This window comes from Somniosus microcephalus, chromosome 15 (genome assembly GCF_052327205.1).
Source record: "Somniosus microcephalus isolate GS21.2 chromosome 15, FLI_Smic_1.0, whole genome shotgun sequence".
In the NCBI taxonomy this organism is placed as follows: Eukaryota; Metazoa; Chordata; class Chondrichthyes; order Squaliformes; family Somniosidae; genus Somniosus; species Somniosus microcephalus.
In genome coordinates this window covers 123,291,171-123,316,163 of record NC_141001.1, presented here as the reverse complement: position 1 = coordinate 123,316,163, position 24,993 = coordinate 123,291,171, and the positions used below count along the sequence as shown (strand labels likewise).

The 24,993-nt window shown below is 50.6% G+C and overlaps 1 protein-coding gene across 5 annotated transcripts in view; it reads left to right on the top strand.

Moving 5' to 3' along the window:
• The window catches only part of LOC147107206 (AMP deaminase 3-like), an 85,647-nt gene that overhangs the window by 35,415 nt on the left and 25,239 nt on the right, over positions 1-24,993 (top strand). For all 5 annotated transcript variants that reach the window (XR_015081058.1, XR_015081057.1, XM_086008394.1 and 2 more), the window contains 4 exons: positions 5,871-6,090; positions 10,608-10,737; positions 21,789-21,983; positions 23,805-23,936. Coding sequence is in view for 3 of the 5 variants with exons in the window: in XM_086008394.1 (XP_085864520.1) it covers positions 5,871-6,090; positions 10,608-10,737; positions 21,789-21,983; positions 23,805-23,936 (677 nt within the window). In the remaining 2 variants the exon portion in view is untranslated. The remainder of the gene's footprint in view (positions 1-5,870; positions 6,091-10,607; positions 10,738-21,788; positions 21,984-23,804; positions 23,937-24,993) is intronic.

The following is a 24,993-nucleotide window of genomic DNA, read 5'->3' as shown; positions in this document are numbered from 1 at the left end:
AACACACAATAATGAGGTCAGACTGGATGGAGACTTGCGTAAAGACCTGCAACATCCTGAATCTGTAGTGGAAATGCAGTTTCGAGAAGCTGGTGGTTAAGGGATCCTTTCTCAATCAGCTGGGAGCTTTGACTTGACATTTGAAGCTGTCAACTCATCAGCTGATTCAATGGCCACTGACCTCCCGCCTCAGCTTCACAGACGAGGTCTCGGCACAGCGGGAAACCGGTGGGCGACCTGTCCAATCCAAAAAGCTGGGAAAAAACTATTGATAAGTGGCTGTAAACAAGCCACTAATGATTTTAATTGCCTCCCCCGCCGCTGCCTGTCGGGTCTGCTCAGACCCGACATTTGGTAAAGACGCGTGGTGGCGGGTTCACAGTGGGGTCCCGACCCGCTGGGGGAAAAAAAACTTTCCCACCCGACCCGGCACCGATCGCGCCCACTGACCCCCCGCAAAATCCAGCCCAGCGTGCACGAGAGAGAGCACACAAGGGAGAGCGGAAAGAGAGCGCGCACATGCGAGAGAGAGAGGGAGTGCGTGTGCGCGAGGGAGTGCGTGTGCGCGAGAGAGCGCGTGCGTGAGAGAGCAAGATAGAGCGCGCGTGTGCGAGAGAGAGCGAGATAGAGTGTGCGAGAGAGAGTGAGTACGTGTGTGCGAGAGAGGGAGCGCATGTGCACGAGAGAGAGGGAGCGTGCGTGAGAGAGGGAGCGCGTGCGCGAGAGGAGGAGTGCGTGCGTGAGAGGGAGCGCGCGTGCGCGAGAGAGGGAGCGCGTGCGCGAGAGAGAGGGAGCGCGTGCGCGAGAGGAGGAGTGCATGCGTGAGAGGGAGCGCGCGTGCGCGAGAGAGAGGGAGCGCGTGCGCGAGAGAGAGGGAGCGCGTGTGCACGAGAGAGAGCGCGCGTGCGCGAGAGAGAGAGAGCGCGTGTGCGAGAGAGAGGGAGCGCGTGTGTGCGAGGGAGAGGGAGCGCGTGTGCGAGAGAGAGGGAGCGCGTGTGTGCGAGAGAGAGAGAGCGCGTGTGCGAGAGAGAGGGAGCGCGTGTGTGCAAGAGAGAGAGAGCGCGTGTGCGAGAGAGAGGGAGCGCGTGTGTGCGAGAGAGAGAGAGCGCGTGTGTGCGAGAGAGAGAGAGCGCGTGTGCGAGAGAGGGAGCGCGTGTGTGCGAGAGAGAGAGAGCGCGTGTGCGAGAGAGAGAGAGCGCGTGTGCGAGAGAGAGGGAGTGCGTGTGTGCGAGAGAGAGGGAGCGCGTGTGTGCGAGAGAGAGAGAGCGCGTGTGCGAGAGAGAGGGAGCGCGTGTGTGCGAGAGAGAGGGAGCGCGTGTGTGCGAGAGAGAGCGCGTGTGTGTGTGTATTTGAGAGTGTGTGTGGTGTTGGAGTAGGGCACTATCTGACTGCACTGCATTTAAAGGTCTATAGTGTGGCAGAATCCCAGTCACTCACTTGAAAACCAGACACATTAACCAGTTAATGAGCCATCACGCTTTGCAAACCTCAACTTGTGACTTTGACATGAATAAACTTATAAAGCCGTATAAAATAACAGCAAGTAAAATGGATTAATATTTACCCGCTTCTGGTTTTCATTCACGGGACATTCCGCAGGCTTTGGTGCTGGCCAAACTGACGAGAAAAGAAAGACTCCCATTTCTCCTGCGTCTTTCACCACCTCAGGACGTCCCAAAGCACTTTACAGCCAATTAAGTACTTTTTGACGTGTGGTCACTGTAGGAAACGCGGCAGCCAATTTGCGCACAGCAAGCTCCCACACACAGCAATGTGATAATGACCCGATCATCTGTTTTAGTGATGCTGATTGAGGGATAAATATTGGCCCCAGGACACCAGGGAGAACTCCCCTGCTCTTCTTCAAAATAGTGCCATGGGATCTTTTACTTTCACCTAAGAGGGCAGACGGGGCCTCGGTTTAACGTCTCACCCAAAAGACAGCCCCTCTGACAATGCAGTGCTCCCTCAGTACTGCCCCTCCGACAGTGCGGCTCTCCCTCAGTACTGCCCCTCCAACAGTGCGGCGCTCCCTCAGTACTGCCCCTCCGACAGTGCAGCGCTCCCTCAGTACTGCCCCTCCAACAGTGCGGCTCTCCCTCAGTACTGCCCCTCTGACAGTGCGGCGCTCCCTCAGTACTGCCCCTCCGACAGTGCGGCGGTCCCTCAGTACTGCCCCTCTGACAGTGCGGCGCTCCCTCAGTACTGCCCCTCCGACAGTGCAGCGCTCCCTCAGTACTGCCCCTCCAACAGTGCGGCGCTCCCTCAGTACTGCCCCTCCGACAGTGCAGCGCTCCCTCAGTACTGCCCCTCTGACAGTGCGGCGCTCCCTCAGTACTGCCCCTCCGACAGTGCGGCACTCCCTCAGTACTGCCCCTCCGACAGTGCAGCGCTCCCTCAGTACTGACCCTCCGACAGTGCAGCACTCCCTCAGTATTGCCCCTCCGACAGTGCAGCGCTCCCTCAGTACTGCCCCTCCGACAGTGCAGCGCTCCCTCAGTACTGCTCCTCCTTCTCCCACCTTCTCCCCAATCTCACTGACCCACCTTCTCCCCACATCCCTCAAATCCACCTACCCACCTTCTCCCCATATCCCCAACTCCAAACAGTGAGGATGATACCAATCGACTGCAACAGGACATAGAAAGGCGAGCAGAATGGGCAGACAAGTGGCAGATTGAATTTAATACAGAGAAGTGTGAGGTGATGCATTTTGGCAGAAGGAACAGGGAGAGGCAATATACACTTAATGGCACAGTTTTAAAGAGTGTGCAGGGACAGAGGGACCTGGGAGTTAATGTGCATAGGGACCTGGGAGTTAATGTGCATAGGTCCCTGAAGGTGGCAGGACATATTGAGAGAGTGGTTAGCAAAGCATATGGGATCTTGGGTTTCATAAATAGAGGTATTGAGTACAAAAGTAGAGAAGTTATGCTGAATCTTTATAAAGCACTGGTTAGGTCACAACTGGAGTATTGCGTCCAGTTCTGGTCACCACACTTTAGGAAGGATGTGAAGGCCCTTGAGAGGGTGCAGAGGAGATTTACCAGAATGGTTCCGGGGATGGGGGATCTTAGCTACAAGGACAGGTTGGAGAAGCTGGATTTGGTTTCATTGGAGCAAAGGAGGTTGAGGGGTGATTTGATAGAGGTGTACAAGATTATGACGGGTTTGGATAGGCTAGACGGGGAAAGGCTGTTCCCACCAGTTGATGGTACAAGGACTAGGGGACACAGATTTAAGGTTTTGGGCAAGAGATACAGGGAGGCCGTGTGGAAAAACTTTTTACGCAGCGAGTGGTGAGGACCTGGAAGTGGTGGAAGCGGAGACACTCAATGTTTTCAAGGGGAGACTGGATAGGCACTTGAGGGAAATAAACTTACAGGGCTACAGGGATAGAGCGGGGGAATGGGACTGACTCAATTGCTCTGCAGAGAGCCCGCATGGACTCGATGGGCCGAATGGCCTCCTTCTGTGCCATTATGTCTCTATGACTCCACCTACCCACCTTCTCCCCATATCCCCAACCCCACCTACCCACCTCCCCATATCCCCAACCCCACTAACCCACCTTCTCCCCAACCCCACCTACTCACCTCCCCATATCCCCAACCCCACCAACCCACCTTCTCCCCATATCCTTCAACCCCATCTACCCACCTTCTCCCCATATCCCTCAACCCCACCTACCTCAACATACTGATCTAGAAAACTATCTTGTACACATTCCATGAATTCGTCCTCCACACTATTACTGCAAATGTGGTTTGCCCAGTCTATATGTAGATTAAAGTCCCCCATGATTACTGTATTACCCTTGTTACATGCGCCTCTAATTTCCTGATTTATACTCTGCCCTACATTACAACTACTGTTTGGGGGCCTATAAACAACTCCCACCAATGTTTTCTGCCCCTTGCTGTTTCTTGGCTCCACCTAAACTGATTCTACTTCTTGATTTTCGGAGCTAAGATCCTTTCTCTCTACTGTCTTTATCCCATCCTTTATTATCAGGGCCACCCCTCCTCCTTTTCCACTTTGCCTCTCTCTTCTAAAAGTTAAGTATCCTGGAATATTTAGTTCCGAACCTTGGTCACTTTGCAACCACGTCTCCGTCATGGCTATTCAATCATTCGAAGAGCAGAAGATGATTTTGTCTGATCACGCTCCTGTGAAGCACTTTAGGATGTTTCTCTGTGCTAAAGTGCTCTAGAAATACAAGTTTCTGTTGAATGAAGAAAACTTCTAATGAGATTTGAACCCTTAAACACACAGAACTGTTTGCTTGGATCAACTCTCCCGTTAATGGGAATGAGCGGTAGGCCAGAACATTCTTTTTATTCAACCGTTGTCACACAGCAACAGTAGGGTGCCTGAGTCAGAAACAGGGTTGTTATCAAAAGCTGACACTTTCTCCTTCTGGCCAGTACAGAGGAACAGGAGGAGGCCATTGAGGCCCTTGAGCCTGTTCCGCCATTCAATTAGATCAGGGCTGATCTGTATCTCAACTCCATCTTGGTTCTATATCCCTTGATACCCTTACCCAACAAAAATCCATCAATCTCAGTCTTGAAAGCTCCAATCCCACCTCCACAGCCTTTTTGGGGGAGAGAGTTCCAGATTTCCACCGCCCTTTGTGTGAAGAAGTGCTTCCTGACATCACCCCTGAACGGCCGGGCTCTAATTTTAAGGTTCTGCCCCCTGTTCTGGACTCCCCCCACCAGAGGAAATAGTTTCTCTCTATCTACCCGATCAACTCCTTTAATCATCTTAAACACCTCAATTAGATCACCCTTAATCTTTTATACTTGAGGGAATATAAACCAAGTTTATGCAACCTGTCTTCATAATTTAACCCTTTAAGTCCAGCATCATCTCACATTACAGTTTGATATGGCCACACTTTGAGAAGCAAGGGAACGTGTCTTGCTGTGGCTCAGTGGGTAGCACACTCGCCTTTGATTCAGAAGGTCATGGGTTTAAGTCCCACTCCAGAGACTTGAACACAAAATCTAACACTCCCAGTGCGGTACTGAGGGCGTGCTGCGCTGGCGGAGGTGCCGTCTTTCGGATGAGACGTTAAACCGAGGCCCTGTCTGCTCTCGCGGGTGGATGTAAAAAATCCCATGGCTCTATTTTGAAGAAGAGCAAGGGAGTTCTCCCCGGTGTCCTGGGGCCAATATTTATCCCTCAATCAACATCACTAAAAACAGATTATCTGGTCATTATCACATTGCTGTTTGTGGGAGCTTGCTGTGTGCAATTGGCTGCTGTGTGCAATTGGCTGCCGCGTTTCCTACATTACCAGAGGACTTGAAAGTCGCTGTAGAAACGTAAGTCTTTCTTTGTGAATACAATCAACACACAGCAAAACACTCTGGAACATCACACCACAGTCAGCCGAGAGCAGAGAGAAGTCATCATTGACACTGGGCTACCTTAATGATCCAGTGTCAGGGATCCAGTATCTGAGTAATGTGAGACATGACGTGAGGTGAGTGTAGCGAGCTCGGGAGGAACAGGTGACTTTGGACCTGTGGTTCCCAAAGCTCTCCACCACTGGGGGTTTTCCTCGCCTCATGTCTGGGTCTGTTGTAGACTCATTGATAAAGAGATTGATGGCTGTGATTGGTCAACAACTCCATTATCGTTGGATCGTGCCAGGATGGGAGAAGGTGAACTAGTGGACCTGGGTCTTTTAGCGTCTACCAATTCTAATGTCTCTTAGTCCAGTGGTTAGAAATTCTAATTGCTGCAGTTTGTGGGAATGTCTCCTTGATTTTTATGAAATGAAGGTACGTTTATTGTTGTCTGGACTATTGATGGAAGTGGTTAACTGCAGCTAACTGCTGTGTGCTCATGTTGAACAGATTTCCATCCAGCCCCCAGAGATGGTGAGGATCCATATGACCTCAGTGATGCTCCAGAGAACCTGGAATATGTGGTGAGGATGAAGGAAGGAATCATCTTTGTTTATGAAAATAAGGAAATGCTGGAGCTGGATGAGCCCAAAAGTCTTCCGTACCCAGATCTACAGACCTTCACACTGGACCTCAGTCACATCCTTGCACTCATTGCTGATGGGCCCACGTAAGTTCTGTCTCCACGGAAACAACAGGGAATTGGTAATTGTTGGGCCACTCGACCTCTTTTTATCAACGATGATTATTTGAAAGAGTTCTGAAAATGTTAACCTCCCGAGCAGGGATTTTGCAGTGTGCGGATTTGTGGGGCATTGGCACCAGTACTGGGATAAGAGGGAGCGGTTCCGTGTGGACGGGCTTCACTTCAACCATGCTGGGGCTAGAGTCCTGGCGAATCGAATAACTGGGGCTGTAGAGAGGGCTTTAAACTAAATAGTGGGGGGGGAGGATCCAGGTGAGCGGGAATTTAAAAAGTCAATGAGAAATGAGAAAGCAATAGAGCAGGATAGAGATGGGGGAAATAATAACCAGAGTGTGACAGGAAGGGACAGAATGTTTAAAAATAAGAGTGCAACAGAAAATGGGGCCAAAACAAGGAGAAATGGTAAAAAGACAAAGTTAAAAGCTCTATATCTGAATGCATGCAGCATTCCTAACAAGATAGATGAGTTGACGGCACAAATAGATACAAATGGGTATGATCTGATCGCCATTACAGAGCCGTGGTTGCAAGATGACCAAGGCTGGGAACTGAATATTCCAGGGTATTTGACAATTCGGAAGGATAGACAGGAAGGAAAGGGAGGTGGCTTTGTTGGTAAAGGATGGGATCAGTGCAGTGGTGAGAAGTGATATTGGCTCAGAAGATCAAGATGTAGAATTGGTTTGGGTGGAGATAAAAAATAATATGGGGAAAAACTCTCTGGTGGGTGTAGTCTACAGGCCCCCGAACAGCAGCAATGCTGTTGGACAGAGTATAAATCAACAAATAATGGAGGCCTGTAAAAAAGGTACGGCAATAATCATGGGTGATTTTAATCTCCATATTGATTGGACAAATCAAATTGACCATGGTAGCCTTAAGGAGAAGTTCATAGAGTGCATCCGGGATGGTTTCCTAGAACAGTATGTAACGGAACCAACCAGGGAGCAGGCTATCTTGGATCTGGTACTGTGTAATGAGACAGAATTAATAAATGATTTCATCGTAAAGGATCCTCTAGGAAAGAGTGATCATAACATGGTTGAATTTCAAATTCAGTTGGAGGGTGAGAAAGTTGTATCTCAAACCAGTGTCCTGATCTTAAACAAAGGCAATTACAATGGCACGAGGGCAGAACTGGCTAAAGTGGACTGGAAAAATAAATTAAAGAGTAAGACAGTTGAAATGCAGTGGCGGACATTTAAGGAGATATTTCATAACTCTCAACAAAAATATATTCCAGTGAGAAAGAAAGATGTTAAGAGAAGGGAGCACGATCCCTGGCTAACTAAGGAAGTAAAGGATGGTATCAAATTGAAAACGAAGGCATACAATGTTGCCAAGATTGGTGGGAGGCCAGAGGATTGGGAAATGTTAAAAAACCAGCAAAGGATGACTAAAAAAAAAGTAAAGAGAGAGAAGATGAATTATGAGAGTAAACTGGCAAGAAACATTAAAACAGATAGTAAGATCTTCTACAGGTATATAAAAAGGAAGAGAGTAGCTAAAGTAAACATTGGTCCCTTAGAGGATGAGACTGGGGAATTAATAATGGGGAACGGGGAAATGGCAGTGACTCTGAACAAATATTTTATATCTGTCTTCACAGTAGAAGACACTAACAACATCCCAATAATGGATAATCAAGGGGCCACAGGGAGGGGGGAACTAAAGACAATCACTATCACTAAGGGAAACGTACTTGGTAAAATAATGGGACTAAAAGACGACAAGTCCCCTGGACCAGATGGCCTGCATCCCAGGGTCTTAAAAGAAGTGGCTGCAGAGATAGTGGATGCATTGGTTGCAATATACCAAAATTCCCTGGACTCTGGAGAGGTCCCAGCGGATTGGAAAACCGCAAATGTAACACCCCTATTTAAGAAAGGAGGGAGACAGAAAGCAGGGAACTATGGACCAGTTAGCCTAACATCTGTTGTTGGGAAAATGCTGGAGTCCTTCATAAGGAAGCAGTAGCAGGGCATTTAGAAAAACATAATGCAGTCAAGCAGAGTCAGCATGGTTTTATGAAAGGGAAATCATGTTTAACAAATTTGCTGGAGTTCTTTGAGGATGTAACAAGTAGGGTGGATAAGGGTAAGCCAGAGGATGTGGTGTATTTGGGTTTCAAGAAGGCATTCAATAAGGTGCCACATAAAAGGTTACTGCATAAGATAAGAGCTCACGGAGGTGGGGGTAATATATTAGCATGGATAGAGAATTGACTAACTAACAGAAAACAGAGAGTCGGGATAAATGGGTCATTTTCCGGTTGGCAAACGGTAACTAGTGGGGTGCCACAGGGATCGGTGCTGGAGCCCCAACTATTTACAATCTACATTAATGACTTGGATGAAGGGACCGAGTGTAATGTAGCCAAGTTTGCAGATGATACAAAGATGGGTGAGAAAGCAAGTTGTGCAGAGGACTCAAAAGAATCTGCAAAGGGATATAGACAGGCTAGGTGAGTGGGCAAACATTTGGCAGATGGAGTATAATGTGGGAAAGTGCGAGATTATACACTTTGGCAGGAAAAATAAAAAAGCAAATTATTATTTAAATGGAGAGATTACAAAATGCGACAGATCAGAGGGACCTGGGGGTCCTTGTGCATGAAACACAAAAAGTTAGCATGCAGGTACAGTAAGTAATCAAAAAGGCAAATGGAATGTTGGCCTTTATTGCAAGGGGGTTGGAGTATAAATGCAGGGAAGTCCTGCTACAACTGTACAGGGTGATGGTGAGACCACACCTGGAGTACTGCGTACAGTTTTGGTCTCCTTATTTAAGGAAGGATATACTTGCATTGGAGGCAGTTCAAAGATGATTCATTAGGTTAATTCCAGAGATGAGGGGATTGACTTATGAAGAAAGGTTGAGCAGGCTGGGCCTATACTCATTGGAATTTAGAAGAATGAGAGGGGATCTTATTGAAACATGTAAGATACCGAGGGGGCTCGACAGGGTAGATGCAGAGAGGATGTTTCCCCTCGTGGGGAAATCTAGAACTCGGGGGCACAGTCTCAGAATAAAGGGTCGCCCTTTTAGAACTGAGATGAGGAGGAATTTCTTCTCTCAGAGGGTTGTAAATCTGTGGAATTCTCTGCCCCAGAGAGCCGTGGAGGCTGGGTCATTAAATACATTTAAGGCGGAGGTAGACAGATTTTTGCAAGATAAGGGAGTGAAGGGTCATGGGGAGCGGGCAGGGAAGTGGCTTTGAGCCCAAGATCAGCCATGATCTTATTGAATGGCGGAGCAGGCTCGAGGGGCCAAGTGGCCTATTCCTGCTCTTATTTCTTATGTTCCTATACTGTGGGATAGACACAACAGTGAACACGCTTTTTTGTAATTCATTCACGGGATGTGGGCGTCGCTGGCAAGGCCGGCATTTATTGCCCATCCCTAGTTGCCCTTGAGAAGGTGGTGGTGAGCCGCCATCTTGAACCGCTGCAGTCCGTGTGGCGAAGGTGCTCCCACAGTGCTGTTGGGGAGGGAGTTCCAGTATTTTGACCCAGCGACGATGAAGGATCGGCCGATATATTTCCAAGTCGGGATGGTGTGTGACTTGGAGGGGAACTTGGAGGTGGTGGTGTTCCCATGCGCCTGCTGCCCTTGTCCTTCTAGGCGGTAGAGGTGTGTGTTAGTATACAGTGGGACAGACGCAATGCGGAGCGCTCTGTTAGCAGTTGTTTAGTTGGAGGTTGCCATTGCCTGGCTCTGTGGTGTGAATGTTATCAGCCACTTGTCAGTCCAAGTCTGGATGTTGTCCAGGTCCTCCTGTCTGCTGGTATGGGCTGCTCCATTATCGGATGAGTTGTGAATGGAGCTGAACACCGTGCAATCAGCAGTTAGCAGCCCCCCACTGATGATAAATGAAGTCTTTGATTTGATATTAACTGTGTCTATCGTACATTGAGTACTTGCCCCTTTTCAGCATATTACCCAAAGTACCTTGGAAAGCTAATTCCAGGCATCAAGCTCGCCTAAATTGACTCAGAATTAGTCATTAAATTAAAAATCTAGAACTTTGAAGTGAAAAAAGACCCACAATTAATCAGAGTGCACCATGTTTAATATGAAATTTTGCAGAAAGGTATCCCGTACCCCGCCCCACCCCCCAAAGACTATCCCATAATTATACACGGAGAACCCAAGGTAGATGGAGGAGATCTGGATGCAGTCAACGTTCCCGCTAAGCTGCGTGGCCGCGCAGCGGTCTGGAGATCCCGCGCAGGCCGCTCACCGGCTTTTACATTGAAAAAACCGCGCATGCGGGGAAATCTGAATGGGCCGTGCAGCCATAACAAAAATTAGAGGGAACAGTGAGTGCAGTGTGACTATTTTAAATTAAGGACCTGGTTGAACATTTAGCAAAGGAAAAAAAAAAAAGTTTATTTTTTGGGATCAGAAGCTGATTCGTGCAAAACGTGAATTCAGTCGAATTGCTGAATCCTCCAGATCTAATCAAACTCCTTTCACAGGAAGACCTACTGCCATCGGAGGCTAAACTTCTTGGGGTCAAAGTTCTACTTGCACGAGATGTTAAACGAAATGGCGGAACTCCGGGAGTTGAAGGGTGTGCCCCATCGGGATTTCTACAATGTCAGGAAGGTAAGGAAACTCGAGATAAAGAGCAATAAGTCAATCGTCCCCACCGCGGTAATTGCCTGGGGCGGGCGAAGAGGAACCGCCGAACCTTTCAGGAGCTTTCGGGCAGGTGGTGCTCCTGCATCGGTTGCGACCTGTTCTGAATACAAGACAGACAGTCACTAACAAATCCAATCGGGAATCCAGCAGGAACGTCTTTCCCCAGAGAGTGGGGAGAATGTGGAACTCGCTACCACAGGGAGTGGTTGAGGCGAATAGTATAGATACATTTAAGGGGAAGCTGGATAAACACATGGGAGAGAAAGGGAATAGGAGGATATGCTGATGGGGTGAGATGAAGAGGGGTGGGAGGAGGCTCGTGTGGAGCAGAAACACCAGCACGGAGCAGTGGGGCTGAATGGCCTGTTTCTGTGCTGTACACTCGATGAAATCTTCAGCTTGGAACCGGCCTGTTACCTGCTTCAGTAAGGAGCCGTGCCGGCGTGGGGCTTGTGGTGAGGGGGGAAACTGACCTAATTTTCTTTTAAACTTTTTTCAAAATGAGGCATGCTGTGCAGGCTGTGTGATGCAGATGGCCTCTCGTGTTGCGTGTACACCAACAGCACTTTTGCCAAATTATTTTAATTGATGTACCGTGAGTTAAATAGTAGTGGCTGCACCGACACACCTGCGCAGGGATGTGGCACCGTTCAGTCTGTTGCCCATGGTGCACTTTTATCTTCTCTGAAACCAGGTTCACTTAAAGAAATAATGCAGTCCGGGAGCAGCGCGTCTTTTAAATGCCGATTGAATCACACAGCACAGGAGGCCGTTCGGCCCATCATGCCTGTGCCAATTAGTCCCACTCTTCCCACCCACCCCACCCCTGTTCTTTCTCCATAGCCCTGTAAAATGTTTCCTTTTCAAGTATTAATCCAATTATCCAATCCTAAATGGGGTCGGCCATTTAAGACTGAGATGAGGAGGAATTTCTTCACTCAGTGGGTCGTGAATCTTTGGGCTGTGGAGGCTCAGTCGTTGAGTATATTCAAGGCTGAGATCGATAGATTTTTGGACTCTAGGGGAATCACGGGATCGGGCGGGAAAGTGGAGTTGAGGTCGATGATCAGCCATGGTCTTATTGAATGGCGGAGCAGGCTCGAGGGGCCAAATGGCCGACTCCTGCTCCTATATCTTATGTTCTTGTGTTCAATTCCCTTTTGAAAATGACTATTGAGTCTGTTTCCACTGCCCCTTGAGACAGTGCGTTCCAAATCCATTCCCCGAGTCAAACCAGCTGGGGTGCGACCAGTCAGATATTATGTGTTGATGATGGTTGATTGCAAAGTCATTTGGGTTGATATTGCCAGAAGCAGCTCCTGCTTGCTGTGGGCTTTGTTCTATCAATGGTCCAGTAAGACAGATGGATTTGGGTTATAATAAGACAACAGTGCTGACACTCGCTGGGCAAGGCAGTGACCATGAAGCTGCCAGATGGATCTCGACGCCGGCGGTTAGTGTGAGGTCATCCATTTTGTACCAAAAAAGGATTGATCCGAGTATTTATTTAACATAGTATCTGGCGGTAGGTCAGGGGGCGCGAGTGAAGTTTGCGGCCAGGCCGCAAATGGGGTGCTACCGGCTACCGCCGTCGCTAACTTCCCGCTGAATTTCACGGGAGGCGTTAGTGGCACCTCGCCCGGGCGCTAGGTGCTTTACGCCCCCTTGGGGCTCTAACGGGAGGCACAAAGCAACCCAATTTTCCCCCATTGTCCCTTAGTATCCAAAAATCTATCGATCTCTGCCTTGAATATACTCAACGACTGAGCCTCCACAGCCCTCTGGGGCAGAGAATTCCAAAGATTCACCGCCCTCTGAGTGAAGAAATTTCTCCTCATCTCAGTCCTAAATGGCCGGCCCCTTATTCTGAGACTGTGACCCCAGGTTCTAGAGTCAACAGCCAGGGGAAACATCCTCCCTGCATCTACCCTGTCAAGCCCTGTAAGAATTTTATACGTTTCAATGAGATCACCTCTCATTCTTCTAAACTCCAGAGAATATAGGCCCAGTCTACTCAATCTGTCCTCATAGGACAATCCCCCCATCCCAGGAACCAGTCTGGTGAACCTTCGTTGCACTCCCTCTATGGCAAGTATATCCTTCCTTAGGTAAGGAGACCAAAACTGTACACAATACTCCAGGTGTGGTCTCACCAAGACTTATTCAGTCTTGTAATCCAATCCTTTTGTAATAAAGGCCAACATACCATTTGCTTTCCTAATTGCTTGCTGTACCTGCATGTTAACTTTCGGTGATTCGTGTACAAGGACACCCAGGTCCCTCTGAACACCAACATTTCCCAATCTCTCGCCATTTAAAAAATACTCTGCTTTTCTATTTTTCCTACCAAAGTGGATAACTTCACATTTCTCCACATTATATTCCATTTGCCATGTTCTTGCCCACTCACTTAGCCTGTCTATATCCCCTTGAAGCCTCCTTGCATCCTCCTCACAACTTATATTCCCACCCAGCTTTGTATCGTCAGCAAACTTGGATATATTACATTTGGTCCCCTCATCCAAATCATTGATGTAGATTGTGAATAGCTGAGGCCCAAGCACTGATCCTTGCGGGACCCCACTAGTTACAGCCTGCCAACCCGAAAATGTCCCGTTTATTCCTACTCTCTGTTTTCTGTCCATTAACCAATCCTCAATCCATGCTAGTATATTACCCCCAATCCCATGAGCTCTATAGTATAATATAGCAGATTAACTGTGATTTGATTGAGGTTTTTAAGACTTTGAAAGGAATTTATAGGCTAGATAGAGAGAAACTTTTTCTGCTAGTGGGGGAGTTTAAAACAAGGGAACATAACCTTAAAATCAGAGCCAGGCCATTCAGGAGAGAGGTTAGGAAACACTTCTTCACACAAAGGGTGGTAGCAGAGTGGAACTGTCTCCCACAAAAAGCACTAGATGCCAGCTCAGTTAATATTTTTCAAACTGAGATCGCTAGATTGTTGCTCGGCAAGGGTATTCAGGGATATGGAGCCAAGGTGGGTGGATGGAGTTAAGATACAGATCAGCTACAATCCCACTGAATGGCAGAACAGGCTGGAGGGGCTGAATGGCCTCCTCCTGTTCCTGTGAAGCTGTCGGATTGTTGTAAAAACCCAGCTGGTTCACTGACGTCCTTTAGGGAAGGAAACCTGCCGTCCTTACCCAGTCTGGGCCGATATGTGACCCCAGTCCCAAACCAACGTATTTGACTCTTAACTGCCCTCTGAAGTGGCCCAGCGAGACACTGAGTTGTATGAAACCAGCGGTTCAGGAAGAAGGTTCACCACCACCTTCTCAAGGGCAACTAGGGATGGGCAATAAATGCCAGCTTTGCCAGCGACGCCCACATCCCGAGAAAGCATTAAAAGGAACATTTTCCTTGGTTCCTGTTCGAAGTTGAACAGATGCCCGGAGTATATCTGGGGGAGCACGGTTCCAGGTGACCAGTGCTTCCGAGGACAGCGAGTTGCAGCACTATGTAGGGAATAAGCAGAGAACTTTAGAAGGAGGCTGCTGTTTCTAATCCAATGTAGGGTCACGTCTATTGATGATTTTCTGTGTTTCAGGAGGAATTGCTAAGTTCTATAAACTGCTGTAATCTGTTCCAGTGCCGTTGCATGACTCTTTATCTAGCATTAACAAAAAAAGAACTTACGGCGCCTTTCATGACCTCCGGACGACCCAGAGCGTCTTACAGACTATTTCAGTTTAGTTTCAGCCGTGGCTCAGAGGGCAGCACGCTCGTCCTTGATTCAGAAGGTTGTGGGTTCAAGTCCCACTCCAGAGACTTGAGGACAAAATCCAGACTGACACTCCCAGGGGAGCGCTGCACTGTCAGAGGGTCACTACTGAGGGAGCGCTGCACTGTCAGAGGGTCACTACTGAGGGAGCGCTGCACTGTCAGAGGGGCAGTACTGAGGGAGCGCTGCACTGTCAGAGGGTCACTACTGAGGGAGCGCTGCACTGTCAGAGGGTCACTACTGAGGGAGCGCTGCACTGTCAGAGGGGCAGTACTGAGGGAGCGCTGCACTGTCAGAGGGGCAGTACTGAGGGAGCGCTGCACTGTCAGAGGGGCAGTACTGAGGGAGCGCTGCACTGTCAGAGGGGCAGTACTGAGGGAGCACCGCACTGTCGGAGAGGCAGTACTGAGGGAGCGCCGCACTGTCGGAGGGTCAGTGCTGAGGGAGCGCCGCACTGTCGGAGGGGCAGTACTGAGGGAGCGCCGCACTGTCGGAGGGGCAGTACTGAGGGAGCGCTGCACTGTCGGAGGGGCCGCACTGAGGGAGCGCTGCACTGTCGAAGGGGCAGTACTGAGGGAGCGCTGCACTGTCGGAGGGTCAGTGTTGAGGGAGCGCCGCACTGTCGGAGGGGCAGTACTGAGGGAGCGCTGCACTGTCGGAGGGTCAGTGTTGAGGGAGCGCTGCACTGTCGGAGGGTCAGTACTGAGGGAGCGCTGCACTGTCGGAGGGTCAGTACTGAGGGAGCGCTGCACTGTCAGAGGGGCAGTACTGAGGGAGCGTTGCACTGTCGGAAGGGCAGTACTGAGGGAGCGCTGCACTGTCGGAGGGTCAGTGCTGAGGGAGCGCCGCACTGTCGGAGGGGCAGTACTGAGGGAGCGCTGCACTGTCGGAGGGTCAGTACTGAGGGAGCGCCGCACTGTCGGAGGGGCAGTGCTGAGGGAGCGCCGCACTGTCGGAGGGGCAGTACTGAGGGAGCGCCGCACTGTCAGAGGGGCAGTACTGAGGGAGCGCTGCACTGTCGGAAGGGCAGTACTGAGGGAGCGCTGCACTGTCGGAGGGTCAGTGCTGAGGGAGCGCCGCACTGTCGGAGGGGCAGTACTGAGGGAGCGCTGCACTGTCAGGGTCAGTACTGAGGGAGCGCTGCACTGTCGGAGGGGCAGTACTGAGGGAGCGCTGCACTGTCGGAGGGTCAGTACTGAGGGAGCGCCGCACTGTCGGAGGGGCAGTACTGAGGGAGCGCCGCACTGTCGGCGGGTCAGTGCTGAGGGAGCGCCGCACTGTCGGAGGGGCAGTACTGAGGGAGCGCCGCACTGTCGGAGGGGCAGTACTGAGGGAGCGCTGCACTGTCGGAGGGGCAGTACTGAGGGAGCGCTGCACTGTCGAAGGGGCAGTACTGAGGGAGCGCTGCACTGTCGGAGGGTCAGTGTTGAGGGAGCGCCGCACTGTCGGAGGGGCAGTACTGAGGGAGCGCTGCACTGTCGGAGGGTCAGTGTTGAGGGAGCGCCGCACTGTCGGAGGGGCAGTACTGAGGGAGCGCTGCACTGTCGGAGGGTCAGTGCTGAGGGAGCGCTGCACTGTCAGAGGGGCAGTACTGAGGGAGCGCTGCACTGTCGGAGGGGCAGTACTGAGGGAGCGCTGCACTGTCGGAAGAGCAGTACTTAGGGAGCGCTGCACTGTCGGAGGGTCAGTGCTGAGGGAGCGCCGCACTGTCGGATGGGCAGTCCTGAGGGAGAGCTGCACTGTCGGAGGGGCAGTACTGAGGGAGCGCTGCACTGTCGGAGGGGCAGTACTGAGGGAGCGCCGCACTGTCGGAGGGGCAGTACGGAGGGAGCGCTGCACTGTCGGAGGGGCAGTACTGAGGGAGCGCTGCACTGTCGGAGGAGCAGTACTGAGGGAGCGCTGCACTGTCGGAGGGGCAGTACTGAGGGAGCGCTGCACTGTCGGAGGGTCAGTGCTGAGGGAGCGCCGCACTGTCGGAGGGGCAGTACTGAGGGAGCGCTGCACTGTCGGAGGGTCAGTGCTGAGGGAGCGCTGCACTGTCGGAGGGGCAGTACTGAGGGAGCGCTGCACTGTCGGAGGGTCAGTGCTGAGGGAGCGCCGCACTGTCGGAGGGGCAGTACTGAGGAAGCGCTGCACTGTCGGAGGGGCAGTACTGAGGGAGCGCCGCACTGTCGGAGGGGCAGTACTGAGGGAGCGCTGCACTGTCGGAGGGGCAGTACTGAGAGAGCGCTGCACTGTTGGAGGGGCAGTACTGAGGGAGCGCTGCACTGTCGGAGGGTCAGTGCTGAGGGAGCGCCGCACTGTCGGAGGGGCAGTACTGAGGGAGCGCTGCACTGTCGGAGGGGCAGTACTGAGGGAGCACCGCACTGTCGGAGGTGCTGTCTTTCAGATGTAATGCTAAACCAAGGTGGCCGTAGGGATCCCATGACATGATTCAGAGATCTATGGAGCAAGTGCAGCCAGTTTTACTGATTATTTGTCTCATTGCTGTCTGTGGGAACTTGTGTTGTGCACAAATTGTGTGTTGCATTTCTAGCCATTAGCCTGGACCTGAATTAACTTCTTATCCCTTTACATTAGCCCAGAGACACTAACCTATATCCGATATGAAGTAAACCTGCCTTGTATCCCTGGGTTTATATTAAGCATCGATCTGCTGACTGTCTCTATGTGTAAACACTCCACATGCCACATTCCAGCTTGCAAGTGTTAGAAACAGTAAACAAATGGCACATTTTAACACTGACAGTGAAGATGTGAGGACTTAGGGTTGAAATTGCAACGTGTGATATTAATAACCCATTGACGTGTAACTCCTCTGCTGTGTCAGTAAACATTTAAACCCATTTGAAATAAATAGAATCCTGCCTTTAAAGTAGTGGACATGGGGTTTTAGATTAACCTGTAAATGATTTATTTTTATATTCGTTCATGGGATGTGGGCGTCACTGGCAGGGCCAACATTTATTGCCCATCCCTAGTTGCCCCTTGCTACCAGTAACATACAGCGGGACTTCAGGGTCAAGTTAAACAAGGCTGAAGCGAAATTCTCTCATGATGAGAGGGCTCAGTGTTGGTTATTGACATCACCAGCCGTGGCACAGTGGGCAGCACTCTCGCCTCTGAGGCATAAGGTCAAGGGTTCAAATCCTACTCTAGCGACTTGAGCACAAAAATCTAGGCCAATACTCCCAGTGCAGTACTGAGGGAGCGCTGCACTGTCGGAGGGGCAGTACTGAGGGAGCGCTGCACTGTCGGAGGGGCAGTACTGAGGGAGCGCCGCACTGTCTGTGGGGCAGTACTGAGGGAGCGCCGCACTGTCGGAGGGGCAGTACTGAGGGAGCGCTGCACTGTCGGAGGGGCAGTACTGAGGGAGTGCCGCACTGTCGGAGGGGCAGTACTGAGGGAGCGCCGCACTGTCGGAGGGGCAGTACTGAGGGAGCGCTGCACTGTCGGAGGGGCAGTACTGAGGGAGTGCCGCACTGTCGGAGGGGCAGTACTGAGGGAGTGCTGCACTGTCGGAGGGGCAGTACATAAGAACATAAGAAATAGGAGCAGGAGTAGGCCAATCGGCCCCTCGAGCGTGCTCCGTCATTCAATAAGATCATGGCTGATCTGATCCTAACCGCCAATCCACTATCACAGAACCATCTCCTGAATCTAACAGAATTAGACACACAAAATAGGAGCAGGATCAGGCTACACGGCCCCTGGGCCCGCTCCGCTACCCACAGGGCCATGACCGATCCGAACCTAGACTCATGTCCAAATTCCTGCCCGCTCCCCATAACCCTTAATTCCCTTTACTGCTAGGAAACTGTCTATTTCTATTTTAAATTTATGTAATGATGTAGCTTCTACAGCATTTTGGGGCAGCATATTCCATGGACCTACCACCTTCTGAGTGAAGTAGTTCCTCCTCATCTCAGTTTTGAAAGAGCAGCCCCTTATTCTAAGACTATGCCCCCTAGTTCTAGTTTCACCCATCATCGGGAACATCCTCCCCGCATCCACCCGATCCAACCCCTTCACAATCTTATATGTTTCAATAAGATCGCCTCTCATTCTTCTGAACTCCAATGAGTAGAGTCCCAATCTACTCAACCTCTCCTCATATGTCCATCCCCTCATCCCCGGGATTAACCGAGCGAACCTTCTTTGTACTGACTCGAGAGCAAGTATGTTCTTTCTTAAGTATGGACACCAAAACTGTATGCAGTATTCCAGGTGCGGTCTCACCAATACCTTGTACAATTGAAGCAATACCTCCCTATTTTTATATTCTATCCCCCTAGCAATGAAAGCCAACATTCCATTGGCCTTCTTAATCACTTGCTGCACCTGCATACTAACCTTTTGAGTTTCGTGCACCAGGACCCCCAGATCCCTTTGTACTTCAGTACTTTCCAGTTTCTTGCCATTAAGATAATAACTTGCTCTACGATTTTTCCTGCCAAAGTGCATAACCTCACACTTTCCAGTATTGTATTCCATCTGCCAAATCTCTGCCCACTTACTTAGCCTGTCTATGTCCCCTTGCAGGTTTTTTATGTCCTCCTCACTCACTACTTTCCCTCCCATCTTAGTATCATCTGCAAACTTTGATATGTTACACTCGGTCCCCTCCTCCAAATCGTTAATATAGATTGTAAAGAGTTGGGGACCCAGCACTGACCCCTGCGGAACACCACTAGTTACTGATTGCCAGTCTGAGAATGAACCATTTATCCCAACTCTCTGCCTTCTGTTAGATAGCCAATCCTCTATCCATGCCAGAATATTACCCCCAATCCCGTGATTTTTTATCTTAAGCAATAATCTTTTGTGTGGCACCTTGTCAAATGCCTTTTGGAAGTCTAAATACACTACGTCCACTGGTTCCCCTTTATCCACCCTATATGTTACTTCCTCAAAGAACTCCAGCAAATTTGTCAAACATGACTTCCCCTTCATAAAACCATGCTGACTTTGTCCTATTAAATGATGATTATCCAAATGTCCTGTTACTGTCTCCTTAATAATGGACTCCAAAATTTTACCTACCACAGATGTTAGGCTAACCGGTCTATAGTTTCCAGCCTTCTGTGTACTGCCCTTTTTAAATAAGGGTGTTACATTAGCAGTTTTCCAGTCTGCTGGGACTAAGGGAGTGCTGCACTGTTGGAGGGTCAGTACTAAGGGAGTGCTGCACTGTCGGAGGGGCGGTACTGAGGGAGCGCCGCACTGTCGGAGGGGCAGTACTGAGAGAGCGCCGCACTGTCGAAGGGGCAGTACTGAGGGAGTGCTGCACTGTCGGAGGGGCAGTACTAAGGGAGTGCTGCACTGTCGGAGGGGCAGTACTGAGGGAGCGCCGCACTGTCGGAGGGGCAGTACTGAGGGAGCGCTGCACTGTCGGAGGGACAGTATGGAGGGAGCGCTGCACTGTCGGAGGGGCAGTACTGAGGGAGCGCTGCACTGTCAGAGGGGCAGTACTGAGGGAGCGCTGCACTGTCGGAGGGGCAGTACTGAGGGAGTGCTGCACTGTCTGAGGGGCAGTACTGAGAGAGCGCTGCACAGTCGGAGATGCCGTCTTTCGGATGAGACGTTAAACCGAGGTCCTGTCTGCTGTCTCAGGTGGATGTAAAAGATCCCATGGCACTATTTCGAAGAAGAGCAGGGGAGTTCTCTTGGGGCCAATATTTATCCCTCAACTAACATCACTAAAACAGATTATCTGGTCATTATTTCATTGCTGTCTGTGGGAGCTTGCTGTGTGCAAATTGGTTGCGTTTCCTACATTACAACAGTGACTACACTTCAAAAAGTACTTCATTGGCTGTAAAGCGCTTTGGGACGTCCGGTGGTCATGAAAGGCTCTATATAAATGCAAGTCTTTCTATAAGGGGGAATGTCATATTACAGATGGGGAATATTGAATGTCATTTTTTCTAAATGTCACCTTCCACTTTCACAGCACTTCCTGCCATTTGCTAAGACCCTCGGTCCTGGACTCTCCCACGGGACTGGGAGCGGGGGGGGCGGACAGCCCACCTGTGCCACAGTAAATGTGTAGACAGACACTGGCTGGTGGATGAAGAAATTCCACTCACGGTGGGAAGTACGTGCTGCGGTGGCGCGGGGTGGGGGCTTGGCTGCGATTGGGAACTCACGAGGGGGCAGGGTATCCACATCCTGCCCTCCTCGGATTCAACAACAGCACCAATGGGATTAGCGCCATGAAAATTCTTCAAAAAACCTTTCCCTACAGACCCTCCGGAGGAGCTGCTGAGTCCGAAGGGTACAGTGTGTAGGAACATGTACTCCTGCTGTGCAGTATTGTGGCTGGGCGTGCAGAGGTCAGACAGACCCGCGGGATTATCCACCCGTTAACCCAAATTCCCGACACGTGGGAATCCGTAAAGCCTGCCAACCAGAGGACGAGGAGTTCAACAGTCGGGGGAAACCTGACCAGTTAATTCGCTTCCTCCACGTCAGTGTCATGGTGTTAGCCGTGGCTGAGTGGGCAGCACTCTCGCCTCTGATTCAGCAGGTCACGGGTTCAAGCCCCCCCCCCCAGAGACTTAAGCACCTAATCAATGCTGCCACTCCCGGTGCAGTGCTGAGGGAGAGCTGCACTGTCGGAGGTGCCGTCTTTCAGATGAGACATTAAACCGTCTGCTCTCTCAGGTGGACGTAAAAGATCCCGCAGCACTCTTATGAGAAAGAGCAGGGGAGTTCTCCCCGGTGTCCTGGGACCAATATTTATCCCTCTATCAACATCACTAAAACAGATGATCTGGTCATTATCACATTGCTGTTTGTGGGAGCTTGCTGTGCGCAAATTGGCTGCCACGTTTCCTTCATTACAAAAGTGACTACACTTCAAAAATACTTCATTGGCTGTGAAGCAGTTTGGTACGTCCTGAGGTTGTGAAAGGCGCTATAGAAATGCAAGTCTTTCTTTCTATAACTGCTGTGTTCACACTTGAGTAAATATATTAAATAAAAACAGAAAATGCTGGAGAAACTCAGCAGGTCAGGCAGCATCTGTGAAGAGAGAAACAGAGTTAACATTTCAGCTCGATGACCTTTCAGTCAGATGCTGCCTGACCTGCTGAGTATCTCCAGCATTTTCTGTTTTTATTTCAGATTTCCAGCATCTGCAGTGCCTGTGTTTTTGTTATACAGTACCCTGGGCAGGGATGTACAGTTGTAATTAATGGTGCCTGTAATCAAGTTTTTGTTTCGTGCCTGAAAACATTCCCGAGTATAACTGACTTTCCCGCCCCAGGTGGACACCCACATCCACGCCGCTGCCTGCATGAGTCAGAAACATTTGCTGAGGTTTATCCAGCAGACCAACAAGAACGAGGCCGATCGAATCGTGCTGGAGAAGAAAGGGCGCAAGCTGACCCTGAGAGAGGTGTTTGCGAGTCTCAACATGGACCCTTACGATCTCACCGTCGACTCGCTGGATGTGCACGCAGTGAGTTCCTTGGATTCTGATTTTCTACTTTTGCCGGTGTTTATAACAGCAAAAATAACAACTTGCATTTATGTAGCGCTTTTTATTTTAAAGAAATTGTGGGCGTCGCTGGCAAGGCCCAGCATTTATTGCCCATCCCTAATTGCCCTTGAGAAGGTGGCGGTGAGCCGCCGCCTTGAACCGCTGCAGTCCGTGTGGTGAAGGTGCTCCCACAGTGCTGTTAGGGAGGGAGTTCCAGGATTTTGACCCAGCGACGATGAAGGATCGGCGATATACTTCCAATTCACGATGGTGTGTGACTGGGAGGGGAACTTGGAGGTGGTGGTGTTCCCATGCGCCTGCTGCCCTTGTCCTTCTAGGTGGTAGAGGTCACGGGTTTGGGAGGTGCTGCCGAAGAAGCCTTGGCGAGTTGCTGCAGTGCATCTTGTAGATGGTACACACTGCAGCCACGGTACGCCAGTGGTGGAGGGAGTGAATGTTTAAGGTGGTGGATGGGGAGCCAGTCAAGCGGGCTCCTTTGTCCTGGATGGTGTCGAGATTCTTGAACAAAAGAATTAGGAGCAGGAGTCGGCCATTTGCTCCCTCGAGCCTGCTCCGCCATTCAATAAGATCATGGCTGATCTTTGACCTCAACTCCACTTTCCCATCCGATCCCCGTATCCCTTGATTCCCCTAGAATCCAAAAAAAGTGTTGAGTGTTGTTGGAGCTGCACTCATCCAGGCAAGTGGAGAGTATTCCATCACACTCCTGACTTGTGCCTTGTAGATGGTGGAAAGGCTTTGGGGAGTCAGGAGGTGAGACACTCGCCGCAGAATTCCCAGCCTCTGACCTGCTCTTGTTGCCACAGTATTTATGTGGCTGCTCCAGTTAAGTTTCTGGTCAATGGTGACCCCCAGGATGTTGATGGTGGGGGATTCGGCGATGTTAATGTTGGCGGGATGTGGTTAGACTCTTGCTTGTTGTCTTAACGTAGTAAAACATCTCAAGGCGCTTCACAGGAGCGTAATCAGACAAACATTTAACACCGAGCCACGTAAGGAGATATTAGGACAGGTGACCAAAAGCTGGGCCAAAAAGGTGGGTTTTAAAAAGCATATACGGTAAGAAGATTGGTGCCCAAAATAAACTGGACCCAGACTACAACACCTCACCATCTGTTGCCAGAGGCAGCAGACTGGCCTGTACATCTGGGGTGGATTAAACCCAGGGCCTGGAGCGAGGGAAGCGTGGAAACTAACAGTGGGTGCAGTGAAGATTTACTAGAATGGTACCAGGGAGGAGGGAGTTCAGTGATGTGGAGAGACTGGAGAAGCTGGGATTGTTCTCCTTGGAGCAGAGAAGGTTAAGGGGAGATTTCCTAGAGATGTTCAAAATCATGAAGGGTTTTGATAGAGTAAATAAGGAGAAACTGTTTCCAGTGGCAGGAGGGTCGGTAACCAGAGGACACAGAGTGAAGGTGATTGGCAAAAGACCCAGAGGGGAGATGAGGAGAATGTTTTTTTTTCGCAGCGAGTTGTTGTGATCTGGAACGCGCTGCCTGAAAGGGCGGTGGAAGCAGATTCAATAGTGACTTTCAAAAGGGAATTGGATAAATACTTGAAGGGACAAAATCTGCAGGGCTGTGGGGAAAGAGCAGGGGGGAGTGGGACTAATTGGAGAGCTCTTTCAAAGAGCCGGCACAGGCACGGTGGGCCGAATGGCCTCCTTCTGTGCTTCTATGAAATTGAAGCTTGATTTTTGTATATTCCCATACTCTAAATCTTTTAAAATGTACATCTAAGAAAGTTCATTTGCAAAAAATAATTTCTCTTCTCTTTTAGGGCCGTCAGACTTTTCATCGGTTTGATAAATTCAATGCAAAGTACAACCCAGTCGGTGCCAGTGAACTGAGGGATCTGTACCTGAAGACCGACAACTACATGCATGGGGAGTATTTTGCTCGCATCATCAAGGTACGCTGATGTATGGAGTGTCTGAACACCATGAGTTGTAATTAAAATACGCTGATCTTAAACTAATATTTACAGAGCAGGAACGGACTCAAACAGAAAGAAAGGACTTGCATTTCTATAGCGTCTTTCACGACCTCAGGGTGTCCCAAAGTTCTTTACAGCCAATGAAGTACTTTTTGAAGTGTAGTCACTGTTGTAATGTAGGAAACGCGGCAGCCAATTTGTGCACAGCAAGCTCCCACAAACAGCAATGTGATAATGACCAGATAATCAGATTTTAGTGATGTTGGTTGAGGGATAAATATTGGCCCCAGGACACCGGGGAGAACTCTTCTGCGAATAGTGCCTTGGAATCCTTTACATCCACCTGAGAGGGCAGATGGGGCCTCGGTTTAATGTCTCATCCAAAAGATGGCATCTCTGACAGTGCGGCACTCCCTCAGTACTGTCCCTCCGACAGTGCGATGCTGCCTCAGTACTGCCCCTCCGACAGTGCAGCACTCCCTCAGTACTGCCCCTCCGACAGTGCAGCGCTCCCTCAGTACTGCCCCTCCGACAGTGCGGCGCTCCCTCAGTACTGCCCCTCCGACAGTGCGGCGCTCCCTCAGTACTGCCCCTCCGACAGTGCGACGCTGCCTCAGTACTGCCCCTCCGACAGTGCGGCACTCCCTCAGTACTGTCCCTCCGACAGTGCGATGCTGCCTCAGTACTGCCCCTCCGACAGTGCGGCACTCCCTCAGTACTGTCCCTCCGACAGTGCGATGCTGCCTCAGTACTGTCCCTCCGACAGTGCGGCGCTCCCTCAGTACTGCCCCTCCGACAGTGCAGCACTCCCTCAGTACTGCCCCTCCGACAGTGCAGCGCTCCCTCAGTACTGCCCCTCCGACAGTGCGGCGCTCCCTCAGTACTGCCCCTCCGACAGTGCAGCACTCCCTCAGTACTGCCCCTCCGACAGTGCAGCACTCCCTCAGTACTGCCCCTCCGACAGTGCGGCGCTCCCTCAGTACTGCCCCTCCGACAGTGCGGCGCTCCCTCAGTACTGCCCCTCCGACAGTGC